The following is a 13,662-nucleotide window of genomic DNA, read 5'->3' on the forward strand; positions in this document are numbered from 1 at the left end:
ACTGGGACCAGCCCATCTGGCATCAACAACCATGCCACAATCAAAGTCTTTTAAATCCCCTTTCTTACCCATTCTGATGCTCGGTTTGAACTTCAGCAAGTCGTCTTCACCACATCTAGATGCCAAATGCACTTTGTTGCTGCCATGTGATTGGCTGATTAGCAATTTGTGTTACCAAGCAATTGAACAGGTATGCCTAATAAAGTAGCCAGAGAGTGTCTATTCAGGCCGGATATGGAAATCTTGAAAAATTTCCTGTTAGCCAGTTACCACTAGTTCCCAGTTCATCGTCTATACTGGTGTTCTCTCTGCTAAAGTCCTGTGACCCACAGTGAGTACCCATCTGAATTAAATTCCAGTTCACAAAGGCTGTTCAGGTCAGGCTAGTATGTCTGGGAATTCTGCTGAGTGAATTTTTATGTCATCATCTTTGCAACTCGCTGCTTGCAGGCTTATGCTAGGTATAGGTCTTTTAAATCAGAACTCCTGGGATATTGATCTGGTCAGTTAAGTAGCAGAGGGGGAGGGGTGTATACAGAGGGGGTTGTTAATCAGTTGCAGCTGCTTTGCTGTTAATTGAAATTAACAACAGGTGCACTAGATCAGGGGTCTCCAAACTTTTTAAACAAAGGGCCAGTCCTTTAGACTTTAGGAGGGCCGGATTGTGGCCAGCAGGGGCAAAAAAAAATCGGCATCATTGAGAATAAATATGGCCTCAGGATTGGTGGTCAATAAGAGGGGTAGTGTCCCTATTAACCACTTCCCGACCGCCGCATGTAGATATACGTCGGCAGAATGGCACGGACAGGCACATCAACGTACCTGTACGTGCCTGCCTAGACGTGGGTCGGGGGTCCGATTGGGACCCCCCCGCTACACGCGGCAGTCGGGTTCCCTCGGGGAGCGATCCGGGACGACGGCGCGGCTATTTGTTTATAGCCGCTCTGTCGCGATCGCTCCCCGGAGCTGAAGAACGGGGAGAGCCGTATGTAAACACGGCTTCCCCGTGCTTCACTATGGCGCTGCATCGATCGAGTGATCCCCTTTATAGGGGAGACTCGATCGATGACATCATTCCTACAGCCACACCCCCCTACAGTTGTAAACACACACTAAGTGTACACTAAATCCTACAGCGCCACCTGTGGTTAACTCCCAAACGGCAACTGTCATTTTCACAATAAAGAATGCAATTTAAATGCATTTTTTGCTGTGAAAATGACAATGGTCCCAAAAATGTGTCAAAATTGTCCGAAGTGTCCGCCCTAATGTCGCAGTCACGAAAAAAAACGCTGATCGCCGCCATTAGTAGTAAAAAAAAAATAATTTATAAAAATGCAATAAAACTATCCCCTATTTTGTAAACGCTATAAATTTTGCGCAAACCAATCGATAAACGCTTATTGCGATTTTTTTTTTACCAAAAATAGGTAGAAGAATACGTATCGGCCTAAACTGAGGGGAAAAAAAATGTTATATATGTTTTTGGGGGATATTTATTATAGCAAAAAGTAAAAAATATTGCATTTTTTTCAAAATTGTCGCTCTATTTTTGTTTATAGCGCAAAAAATAAAAACCGCAGAGGTGATCAAATACCACCAAAAGAAAGCTCTATTTGTGGGGAAAAAAGGACACCAATTTTGTTTGGGAGCCACGTTGCACGACCGCGCAATTGTCTGTTAAAGCGACGCAGTCCCGAACTGTAAAAACCCCTTGGGTCTTTAGGCAGCATATTGGTCCGGGGCTTAAGTGGTTAATAGGGGGAATAGTATCTGATCATTGGTATCAGTTGAAGAAAGAATGCCCCATCGTTGCTGTCAGTGGGAGGAATAGTACCTCGTATCAGTGGAAGGAATAGTGCCCCAAGGGCCGGATAGAAGCTAGCAAAGGGCCGCATATGGGCCTCGGGCCGCAGTTTGGAGACCCCTGCACTAGATGGACAACAATGAGACGACCTCCAAAACAGGAAAGTTTTTTCAGGTGGAGGTGTCTGACATTTTTTTCCCCTACTCATCTTTTCTGACTGTTTTTCACTAGTTTTGCATTTGGCTAGGGTCAGTGTCACTACTGGTAGCGCAAGGCGATACTTGGACCCTATAGAGGTTGCACAGGCACTCCAACTCCTCCAGGATGGCACATCAATATGTGTCATTGCCAGAAGATTTGACACAGTCTCAAGAGCATGGAGGAGATTCCAGGAGACAGGCAGTTACTCTAGGAGAGCTGGACAGAGCCGTAGAAGGTCCTTAACCCATCAGCAGGACCGGTATCTGCTCCTTTGTGCCAGGAGGAACAGGATGAGCACTGCCAGAGCCCTACAAAATAACCTCCAGCAGGCCACTGGTGTGAATGTCTCTGACCAAACAATCAGAAACAGACTTTATGGGGGTGGCCTGAGGGCCCGACGTCCTCTAGTGTGCTCTGTGCTCACTGCCGGACACTGGAGCTCGATTGGCATTTTACATTGAACACCAGAATTGGCAGGTCCGCCACTGGTGCCCCATGCTTTTCACAGATGAGAGCAGGTTCCCCCTGAGCATATGTGACAGAGACATGAAAAAGTCTGGAGAAGCCGCGGAGAACTTTATGCTGCCTGTAACCTTGTACAGCATGACCGATTTGGTGGTTGGTCAGTGATGGTCTGGGGAGGCATATCCATGGAGGGATGCATAGACCTCTAAGACCTCTACAGGCTACACAATGGCACCCTGACTGCCATTAGGTATCAGGATGAAATCCTTGGACCCATTGTCAGACCCTACGCTGGTGCAGTGGGTCCTGGGTTACTCCTGGTGCACGACAATGCTCGGCCTCATGTGGGGAGAGCATGCAGCCAGTTCCTGGAGGATGAAGAAATTGATACCATTGAATGGCCCCCACGCTCACCTGACCTAAATCCAAAAGAACACCTCTGGGACATTATGTTTCGGTCCATCCAGTGCCGCCAGGATGCACCTCAGTCTGTTCAGGAGCTCAGTGATGCTCTGGTCCAGATCTGGGAGGAAATACCCCAGGACACCATCCGTCGTCTTATTAGGAGCATGCCCTGATGTCAGGCATGCATACAAGCACTTGTGGGCCATACTGAGGACCATTTTGAGTTGTTGCAATGAAATTTCAGCAAAATGGATTAGCTTGCTGCATAATTTTTTCACTTTGATTTTCGGGGTGTCTTTAAATTCAACCCTCTGTAGGTGGATAATTTTCATTCCTATCAAATGATGTGCCATCCTTTCATTCCTAACACATTACCCAGTCCATGTCAGTATAGATATCCAGCATGAGATTTTTTCCCATTGAGATCTGATATGTTCTGATATGTTCTGCTTCTGATTGTACCTTGTTGAACTATGAAATGCATGTGGATAAAAGGCAGTCATTTTTAATTTCAGCTGTATGGGTGTGCTAAGAGCTTCCTGGTTTTGCTATTGCATTGTTATCCTGTTGGTACCCATGTGTGGGCACGAATGATAATGTGTCCTTGACTGTGCAGTTGGATCCTGGACTTTCAGAAATTGTCTCTGTAACTCATTTGGAGTATCTTGGTCAAGTCATGTACACAACTCAGGCTTGAGTGTTTTGTCCACAGGAGAAACGTCACACTTTCTAGTCTCAGATTCTAGCTTTCCAGTCCAGAAGTCGACCGACTCTCTGCATTTGCATAAGAATCCTGGGCCTGATGGCCTTAACCCCTTTAAGACAATTCAATTTGCCCAATTTCACTCCATAGCTCAACAATGCATTGTTCTGTTGTTGCAAGATACTGTAAGTCAATCTGATCCAATTTGATTGGCCCTGAGGACTAGGTTATTCCTGGGCTGGTGGCTCAAGCAGCCTGCTCTGAAATGAGGGAATTTCCTCACTCCCATATTCTTTAAGAACCCCACATCGCCACCTTAGCCGTGGTCACTTTGTTGACCCAGGCAATATGGTCCTTGGAGAAGTCTCCTCTCCCATTTACCATTAGATAGTTTTACTTTCTCAGATGGAAGGTCATCTGATTCAGTCAGACAATGCCACAGCAGTGGCATGCACCAACCTTCAGGGAGGAACTGGAAGTCTCGCTGTGGCAAGAACTGTAGTTTGGAACCTGCCCTGGGCAGAACTTCATTGTCCATATTTTTCCATCCAGGAGTAAACAATTGGCAGACTGACTGCCTAAGCCATCAGCACCTCAATTTGGAAGTGTTGTCCCTACATCTGGATGCCGATTGTGGACCTTCTGGCCTCCAGGTTAAAAAAAACAGACTAAACAGGTTTATCTCTAGATACAAGAATCCTCAATGGATGCTCTGGTGACTTTTTGTATACCATGTTCTATGCTTTTCTTCCCTTGAAACTTCTTCCTCGTCTGCTCAACAGGATAAGGATAGATGACATTGAAGTCATCCAAATTGATGTGGTACAGCAGTAAGACTCCTGGTGGACTGGTACATGAGCTCTGTCAGATCAATGGGATCTTCTATCTCAAGTACCGTGTTATCATGCTATTTTGAGTTTGCTTGCTTTTGATGGCATTGTTCAAGCCCTGTTTTTTTCCATGACCATGAGTCATGACTATCTATTCATTTGTGTTTCCTATGATGCTACCAGCTAATAAGGCTACTATAAGTTCTATTATTGGACATGGAGGCATACTTCACTTGTTCTAAGTTTTTGGGCTTCCACTGTAGGAGTTTTTCTGTGGGGTGAATCCTTTCATTCTTACAGCGGGGTATGGACCAGCGTTTGACCCTCAGGACTTACAAAGGCCCGGTTTCTAACCTATTTTGTGTCAGAGACCATTGGTCTTTCACTCTTTGAGTTAGAACTTTGTACAGGGAGTCTCCAATGTAGTTCCCCCTATTTATATCCCTATGACACAATTGGATCCAAATATAGTTTTCTCTGAGCTTTAAAGTTCACCACATGAAATCTTTAGAGACATTCCTTTCTCTACTCTCACCCACCAGGTATTGTTTCGTGTAGCCATTACCTCAAGAAGACAAGGGTCTGATCTGGCAGGCCTTATGCGAGGAACCCTTTCTAGTATTGCATAGGGACCAGTTGGAGTTTGCTTTGGGTAGTTTCTGCCTTTCAGCTCAACCAAAAATTGCTCTCCTATCCCCCTGTCCACCTCCAGTTTACCAAAAGGAAATTTCTCCTCACTGCCTGGATGTAGTTCAGGCTGTGAGAGTCTATTTCCAAGCCACCGTTTTCCTTTTGTATAGTATATGGACCAAAAAAGGGTCCACCATCTCTAGATGTACTATCATTTAGACTTCTGATTTTAAGGATCGGGTTGCATTCTGAGATCTGAGTGCTTTTTGTTGTACAATGTTATGCAACTTTTCCAAGTTAGCAAGGTTACAACGTGGTCTTCTGTTTTTTTTTTCTACCAGGTGGATATTCAGATGCCATCTTCAGGCATTGGGTCCTATAGGCAGTTTCTTGAGCTGTAGGCAGTCCCCAGTTTCCTGGTGTTTATTTCTTGAGTTTGTTAGCCTTTGCTGCTATGTTGCCCACTCCTTTACTGGACTGCCGTTAGACATCCCAACAGGGATTATTGTGTTCCTCAATGGATGAACAAATACTTTGTTCTACCAACCTAACAGTATAACCCAACGGTCTAAGAATTCCTTTGTCACTAAATAGACTTATGAAAAAGGTAAGTACAAAAACTTTTTTTTTTTTTTAATGATCCCTTGTTTGGATTATTTGAACCATGAAAACTGAAAATTAGTAATTTGTTGCAATATTAATCTGTTTATATGATTACTTCATAGGAGCTAGAGGCCAGGCTGAAAACCATGCAGAAAGTTCAGGAGGATTATGAGAGAAATAATAACGAGCAGGTAAGGATTTTATAGCGAGGAGTATTAGGAGAAGGTTTCAAATGGAGAAGATAATATGAAAAAAATCTCTAAATGTATAAAGGAAGAAAGCTTACAGTTTGCATGATTTGTAACATGTGTCACTCCCAATGCAGTGTAAGCGCATCCAAGAGTTCATGCCAGAAGTCGAGAAACTGCGTAACGAAATAGCTGCAGCAGCATCTTGTAGGGCACAAGAAGACACCTTTCAGAGCCCTAGAGAGAAAAATGTGAAGTCCAGGATGAAGCTGGAGGAAAGATGTGGGGTAATGAATACATTTTTTTTTCACTGTAATATAATAATTTAATTCAAAGCACTAACTAATTCTACCCCAAACTGACATTAAAATATACACTCATCGGCCACTTTATTAGGTACACCGTGCTAGTACCAGGTTGGACCACCTTTTGCCTTCAGAACTGACTTAATTCCTCGTGGCATAGATTCAACAAGGTGTTTGAAACATTCCTCATGCCCTGTACACACGATCTGATTTTTCGTCAAAAAAAGTTGGATGTGAGCTTTTGGTCGGATATTCCGAAGGTGTGTATGCTCCATCCAACATTTTGGTCGATCTTGACATGATCGCATCAGTTGCTGCAGATTTGTCAACTTAACATCCATGAGGCAAATCTCCTGTCCCACCACATCCCGAAGGTGCTCTATTGGATTGAGATCTGGTGACTGTAGAGCTCATTGGAGTACAGTGACCTCATTGTCATGTTCAAGAAACCAGCTTGAGATAATTTGAGCTTTGTGACATGATGCATTATCCTGCTGGAAGGAGCCATCAGAAGATGGGTACACTGTAGTTATAAAGGGATGGACATGGTCAGCAACAATACTCAAGTAGGAGTTGCATTTAAACAATGTTTAATTGGTACTAAGAGGCCCAAAGTGTCTTAAGAAAATATCCCCCACACCATTACACCACCACCACCAGCCTGACCTGTTGATACAAAGCAGGATGGATCCATGCTTTCATGGTTATGCCAAATTCTGACCCTACCATCTGAATTTCGCATTTGAAATTGAGACTCAGGCAAAGATTTTCCAATCTTCTATTGTCCAATTTTGGTGACCCTATGCGAATTGTAGCCTCAGTTTTCTGTTCTTAGCTGACAAGAGTGGCACTCAGTGTGGTCTTCTGCTGTTGTAGCCCATCTACTTCAAGGTTCAATGTGTTATGCTTTCAGAGATGGTGTTATTCATTACCTTGGTTGTAACCAGTGGGTATTTGAGTTACTGTTGGCTTTCTATCATCTGGAACCAGTCTCCCCATTCTCCTCTGACCTCAAGGCATTTTTGTCCACACAACTGCAACAACCCCCCCCCCCACCCACCCACATCTCCCCAACCTTGATCCCCATGTTGACAGCGGGCAGGAAGAATCGCTCCACCCACCTGACCATGTCATTCATTCATGGTGTTCTGTGAATGTAAAAACTATAGCAGCTACTTTGCAGCTGTTGGCTTGTAGTTCTCAATGAACTACCAGGGTGCTGTTGAGCGCTCATGGTTTCTTCCTGTGTCATTGTGTAACTGTCTACTTGTCATGGAGGTACGAGCAGACAGTTTACACAGAATGTCTGCAAGAACCCTGCATTGCACCCACAATCTGCTGATCCTGGGTGCAATGCTTTGCAGGCTCGTAGTAAAAAAAAATGCAAATTTTTTTTACCTGCAAAAAGATGTGCATTTATTTTTTACAGTGGTGAACTTCTCCTTTTAAAACTCATTTTTTGGTTTTAACATTGCAGCATAAATGTTATGGATTTCTATGGATATAGGTTATTATGGTTATGGATAATTATAGATATTTTTTGGGGAAAAAAAGGCATTTTAATCATATTAAGGTATTTGCTGCACAAACAAGTTCTTGCCACATTGATGACTTGGAAACTATTTCCAAACATCTTGGTCACATTATGGAACAATAAACCACCAATTTTGGGGATTTGGTGTCCTTGAAAAAATACATTAGTGAATGCCTTATCTTGCATAATCTTTCAGAGGCGGCCCTCAATGATGGTGTGAATGAAGAATGGCTTGCATTTCTATTTTTTGGGGGGGGGGGGGGGGGCAGAGAACCTTCTAGTTAGAAACAGGAAGAGAAAACAGAACAATTAGAAAATGACGAGGCAAGAAAAAAAAAAAACTTTTACCATATAAGTTATCACCAATGGTACAATGTATGATAAACAAAGAGTAAGTAAACCAGAGAAACTAAACAAGACTAAGCAAAATTACATTAGGAATTAAATGATTTAAAAAATAAACAGTTATACAAGTGCTGTTTAGTGTATTTTTAACATGCTTTTGACTTTGCTGACTGCTGTGAATATACTTAGGGCAGCCATCACAACTTTTGGGGCCCCTTACACAGCTTTAGGCAGGGCCCCCCTGGAGCAGAGTACGGGGGGGGGTGTATTGTAGTAACGAAAGTTCCTTCTCTTCTCTCTCCTGCCGCGAGTTGCTAAAGTCAGGCTGGGACCATCGGTTCCCTTACAGGTGTAATGCCTGCCCCCCCCTGATGGCGGCCCTGAATATACTGTACAGCCATGGCTGGACTGACTATAGTAGAAGTAGAGTGCCAAAGTGTTATATCTGCAATTAAGATTGCTAAAAGAGACCATTTTGTTACATAATTTTGTTTTGTCCTATTATGCCAATTACTTGATCCAAGAAACTAATCTGACCACCGTATTAAAGTCTAATTTTTCTTTTTCTCTGGATCAGTTTTGCTTGAATGTAATAAGCTGGAGTTTTTTGAACCTGTATAGCCTTGCCTTGATAACTTACTGCACGGGTTTGTTTTTATGAGTTAAGAATTATTTGTTTTATTCCTTCCTTAGGACATTGTTGAATATAACCTGGCAAAACATCTTCATTTTCATCCCCAATCCACTGCTGAGCACTCGGAGACAAAGCAGAAGCTTAAGCTGATTTCCCGAAACCTTTTACAAAAAGAGTGAACCAAAAAAAGTGACTGCATTAAATGTATACAGTGCTTGTGCTGAAACTGGAAAAAAATCTTATATTGCAATGGATGCCTGAAATTTGGTATAAAAAACAGTGAGCCAATCACGCAAGTAGGCCTTTGAATGGATTAAAGTATTAAATCATGATGTAAAAAATGAAACTATTGCGCTACTGTGAGTAGGTGAACGTTACAAATATGTGAAGCTGAAATCAGTGGCGTGGAAGCAACTATATCTAGAAGTGTTCACTGTACACAAAAAGAAAGATAAAAAATGATAGTGATAAGCGCTAACCACTATAATCAATCACAGCGAATACCCAAATTATATATGTGAACTAGTGATAAATAAAACATATAGAATAACACAACATAAATAAATCGACTAGTGCAATAATGTGCAAATCAAAGAAAAAAAAAAAATCACTCAAACTCAAAAGAGCCTAGACAATGAATGAGTGTAATAAATGGCTAGCAATGAAAGAATGTCCTTAAGCTGAAAATGACGGTGAAACAAATGAAGATCTTCAAAAGAGGGCTGTGGACAATCATAAAATAAAGACAGCATCCATAACTGGTCTCCCAGGACTCTCACCTTAATACAATGTATTGTGGGCATATATCATGGGTAAAGACTCTCATCTGGGTGTTCCTCTTAGGTGTCTTCTTTATTGGTCCCTTGACTCTATCATGGATTCCAATTCCCAGGGGTAATCAGCGGATCTAGGCTGATGCTATATGCTCTCAAAGGTGCAGGGGGATAAAAAACGAAAAACCGGATGCTTCCAATTGTGAAGTAAGTTGAAAACAAGGGGGTACTTTAATAAATAAAAGATGGACTCTTACATCAAGTAACAGAATACAGGCATATAAACTGAATGGGACGCGGCATGTATCAGTGCAGTCTTACGTGATTCTGGTGGCTTCCGGCTACGATGGTGTCACATGCTCCCTACGTCGTTACGTCACTGTCACGTGACTTCATCAGGGGAACCTGATTGGCTGCCGAGACACCATACAGTATTTATATACGTGAAACCAAAAATGCTGGGACCTAGAGTGATCCTTGTTAAAAGGCAATAATACACTCCGCAAGTGTCCGCACGGAATGTACAAGCACGGGGACGTTAAATCGTGATGCTTGCTTTACCGGGTCAAGAGGAGTAAAACAACATGCTGGTAAAGTTTTGAATTTGAAAAATGTTGTGAACAAGTTCATCAGCTCCACCAATTGCATGGATTTTTAACACTGTACAGCATGATTTTTATTTATGTGCAATGTGGATCAGTGCTATATTTTTATATTAAAAAAAATTTACTTCTTTCCTGTGTTATTCATATTTCTTTTTTATAAAAATGAGATTATACTGGAAAACCACAACCCCTGTTAAAATCATAGCTATAATTATTATACAAGTCTAGTCTAGAAAGGTCATAAACAGTTCTGCGTTTGCTGTTTTAAACAGGTAATGTAAGCAAACTTATTTTCTTAAACTCATTACCTTAACCGATTCAGCCCCGGAAGATTTGGCTGCCCAATAAACAAGCCATTTTTTGCGATACAGCACTGCGTCGCTTTAACTGACATTTGCGCGGTCGTGTGATGATGTACCCAAACAAAATTGACGTCCTTTTTTTCCCACAAATGGAGCTTTCTTTTGGTGGTATTTGATCACCTCTGCGGTATTTCATTTTTATGCTATAAACAAAAAAAGAGCGTCAATTTTGAAATAAAACACAATGGCACAAGGCAAATCCACTTGGAAGTGCAGTCGCTGTAAATCTGAGGGGTAGATCTGAAATGAGGGTAAGCTCTGCTGATTTTATTATCCAATCATGTGCAAGCTAAAATGCTGTTCTTTTTTTATTTTCCTTGCATGTCCCCCTTGGATCTACAGCGACTGCACTTCCAAGTGCACTTTGCACTTGTAGTGCAAAGTGGATTTGCCTTTTGTAAATAACCTCCAATATCTTTTAGTTTTTGCTATAGTAAATATCCCAATAAAAAAAAAAAATCGCAATAAGTATATATTGATTGGTTTGCGCAAAAGTTGTAGCGTCTACAAACAATGGGAAAAATTAATGGCATTTATATGGCGTTTTTATTTTTTTACTAGTAATGGCGGTGATCTGTGATGTTGCAGCGGACAGATTGGATACTTTTGACACATTTTTGGGACCATTGACATATACAGAGCGATCAGTGCTATAAATATGCACTGATTACTATGTAACTGTCACTGGCAGGGAAGGGGTTAACACTAGGGGGCGATCAAGGGGTTAACTGTGTTCCCTATTTTGTGTTATAACTGTGGGGGGATGGGGGCTGACTATAGGAGATGACAGATAGTGTTTTCTACTTTGTAGAAAGACCACGATCTGTCCTTCCTCCTAAGACAGCACAGGGATTTGTATGTTTACACAAACAAACCCCCGTGCTCCCCCACGTGCATTCGCGTGACCAATAGCGATCGTGCCTACCGGCCACGCGCATCGGGTTCCCTGGCGCGCGCCCTCTGGTGTCTCTCCTGGGCGAAGCCATATATGTATGGGATTTCACCCAGGAGAGACAGTCTGCCGTGAGCTGGTCAGGAACCGATTAAAATGTTCAAAGAAAAATGTATGCTTAAAGTTGTTCTAAAGCCTTACGGTTCTTTACCTTAATGCATTCTCTGCATTAAGGGAAAAAAAAACCTGTGTCCAAGAAATCCAGAAGCCTCAGACCCCCCAGCAAGCAGGAGCTTAACCCAGTTAACAGAGTCCGGCTGGGTGGGTACCTGGGATTCAGCATAGTCAGCTGGCAGCAGGGCACCAGCGGCAGGCATTGCAGAGGACAGCAAGGCACCAGCGGTAGGCATGGCAGAGGACAGCAGGGCACCAGCAGCAGGCATGGCAGAGGACAGCAGGGCACCATCTGCAGACTGCACCCCATCGGCAGACAGAAGGGCACCAGCGGCAGGCTGAACCCCATCGGCAGGCAACATAGAGACAGGCTGAACCCCAATGGCAGGCAGCATGGACGCAGGCTGAACCCCAATGGCAGGCAGCATAGATGCAGGCTGAACCCCAATGGCAGGCAGCATAGACACAGGCTAAACCCCAATGGCAGGCAGTTCAGAGGCAGGCTGGACCTCATCGGCAGGTAGCATAGGGACAGGCTGGACCCCATCTGCAGGCAGCATAGAGACAGGTGGGACCCCATTTGCAAACAACATAGAGACAGTCTGAACCTCATCGGCAAGCAGCAGAGAGGCAGGCGGAACCCCATTAGCAGGCAGCATAGAGACAGGCTGGACCCCATCAGCAAGCAGCATAGAGGTAAGCTGAATCCCATTGGCATGCAGCATAGAGGCAGGCAGCATGGAGGAGGAATGGACCCCATCGGCAGACAGCATGGAATCTGGAACTGGCTGAGTAACGGTTGAGGCATCGGATGCAAAAGTAGTAACAGTACTGGGGGGTTAGAGGAAAGGGTAACAGAAGCAGAGGAAGATGTCTAAAAAGTTGCTGTGGGTAACGGTACTGCAGGGAGAGCCTTCAATAGATTACATGCAGAAGTGTGGTTACTGATAGTGGGAACTAATCTACAGGAGGAAAGGAACACTCCGGAGCAGCTGTGGTTGCTAAGGGTAACAAAGAAAGAGATTTTTTATGTTTAACAGCAGATCTGACTTTGTGTGAATCATCTATCACTGGGGATAGTATCTCTGACCAGGCTTGGAGCAGAGGATGAACTAAGATCAATTAGCCATTCTCTTGCTTAACAAAAGGGTGCACAGCAGTAATACAATCTAACAGCACCTGTTGTGAATAAGCCGAATACTGCTGGAAAATGGAACCTGTACAATGTTTTACAACCCAAAAATCCAACCTGAAACAGGAAAAAAAAATGAGAAGTGAAAACATCATGGTTCCGAGATGTACCCTGTAGAAAGTAGTTCAGAACAGACCCGAACTAAAGGCTGTATTTGACCAAGTTCAAATCTGCCCTCATCAACTAAAGCATATGCTGTCAGAATGAATTCTAACAGCTTTTCACGGGTGTAATCTTCTGAAACCAGGCAGGAAAGCTCTTTACTATCCAATGCCAATTCCACATGACAAGTAACCTCCGCTTGAAGCATTTTGACAAAAAGAGAAGCAAATACTCCAAGCGAATGGCTCCCAGTTCCCAGGTGTAGCTGATCTGGTCATTAGTGGGCATCTGTGTTATGTCAGGAGTCTGCACAGGAGATGACCAGTTTTATGTAGCTACACTAGGAAACTGGGGCCAAGCTATGTATAATGAAGTCATTTTATTAACGGCTAGCCAACAAAAAGGAATACACCAGCAAATAGCCAACATAAAAAACAAGTGACCCACACCCAAAAAGTAACACAAATCTAACTAACTATGTAATGTATACAAATAAGGGACACTGATACCAGGGATGCAAGGAAGGGGGCGATCAGGACTGGGTACAGGAACAAGGGGCGCAAGAGTAAAGCAGCAGGGTACAGGATGCAAGTAACAGCAGGAGCAACTGTCATTCAGAATCTGGCAGCAAGAAAGGCAATCATACCACTGACACAAGGTGCATTCGTAGAAACAGGTTTGAGTACCCTCCCAGCAACTGGGGCCAGGTGAAGCTGACTGCTGGGAGACACCTGCTGGTTGACACCAGAACTGCAAGTTTCTACCCAGGGCAGGTAAACCAGGTCCTGACAGATCCATTGGTTCCTGCTGCTGCTGTCAATCAAATCATATGATGGGGGCAGGACCAAGCCATGTTTTCTGTGTCTATAAATAGGACCCAAGCCTGTACGAGTCCATCCATAGCAAGTGGCT

At 43.4% G+C, this 13,662-nt stretch overlaps 1 protein-coding gene across 2 annotated transcripts in view; it reads left to right on the forward strand.

Annotated features, from left to right (window-relative positions):
* LOC120936937 (coiled-coil domain-containing protein 150-like) overlaps positions 1–10,157 on the forward strand; it is an 87,627-nt gene extending 77,470 nt beyond the window's left edge. For both annotated transcript variants that reach the window (XM_040349758.1, XM_040349759.1), the window contains exons 24-26: positions 5,767–5,835; positions 5,970–6,119; positions 8,710–10,157. In XM_040349758.1, the coding sequence (XP_040205692.1) occupies positions 5,767–5,835; positions 5,970–6,119; positions 8,710–8,829 (339 nt within the window). In that variant the 3' untranslated portion in view covers positions 8,830–10,157. The remainder of the gene's footprint in view (positions 1–5,766; positions 5,836–5,969; positions 6,120–8,709) is intronic.
* Positions 10,158–13,662: the final 3,505 nt, after the last annotated feature.

Source organism: Rana temporaria, chromosome 4 (assembly GCF_905171775.1).
Source record: "Rana temporaria chromosome 4, aRanTem1.1, whole genome shotgun sequence".
NCBI classification, from domain to species: domain Eukaryota; kingdom Metazoa; phylum Chordata; class Amphibia; order Anura; family Ranidae; genus Rana; species Rana temporaria.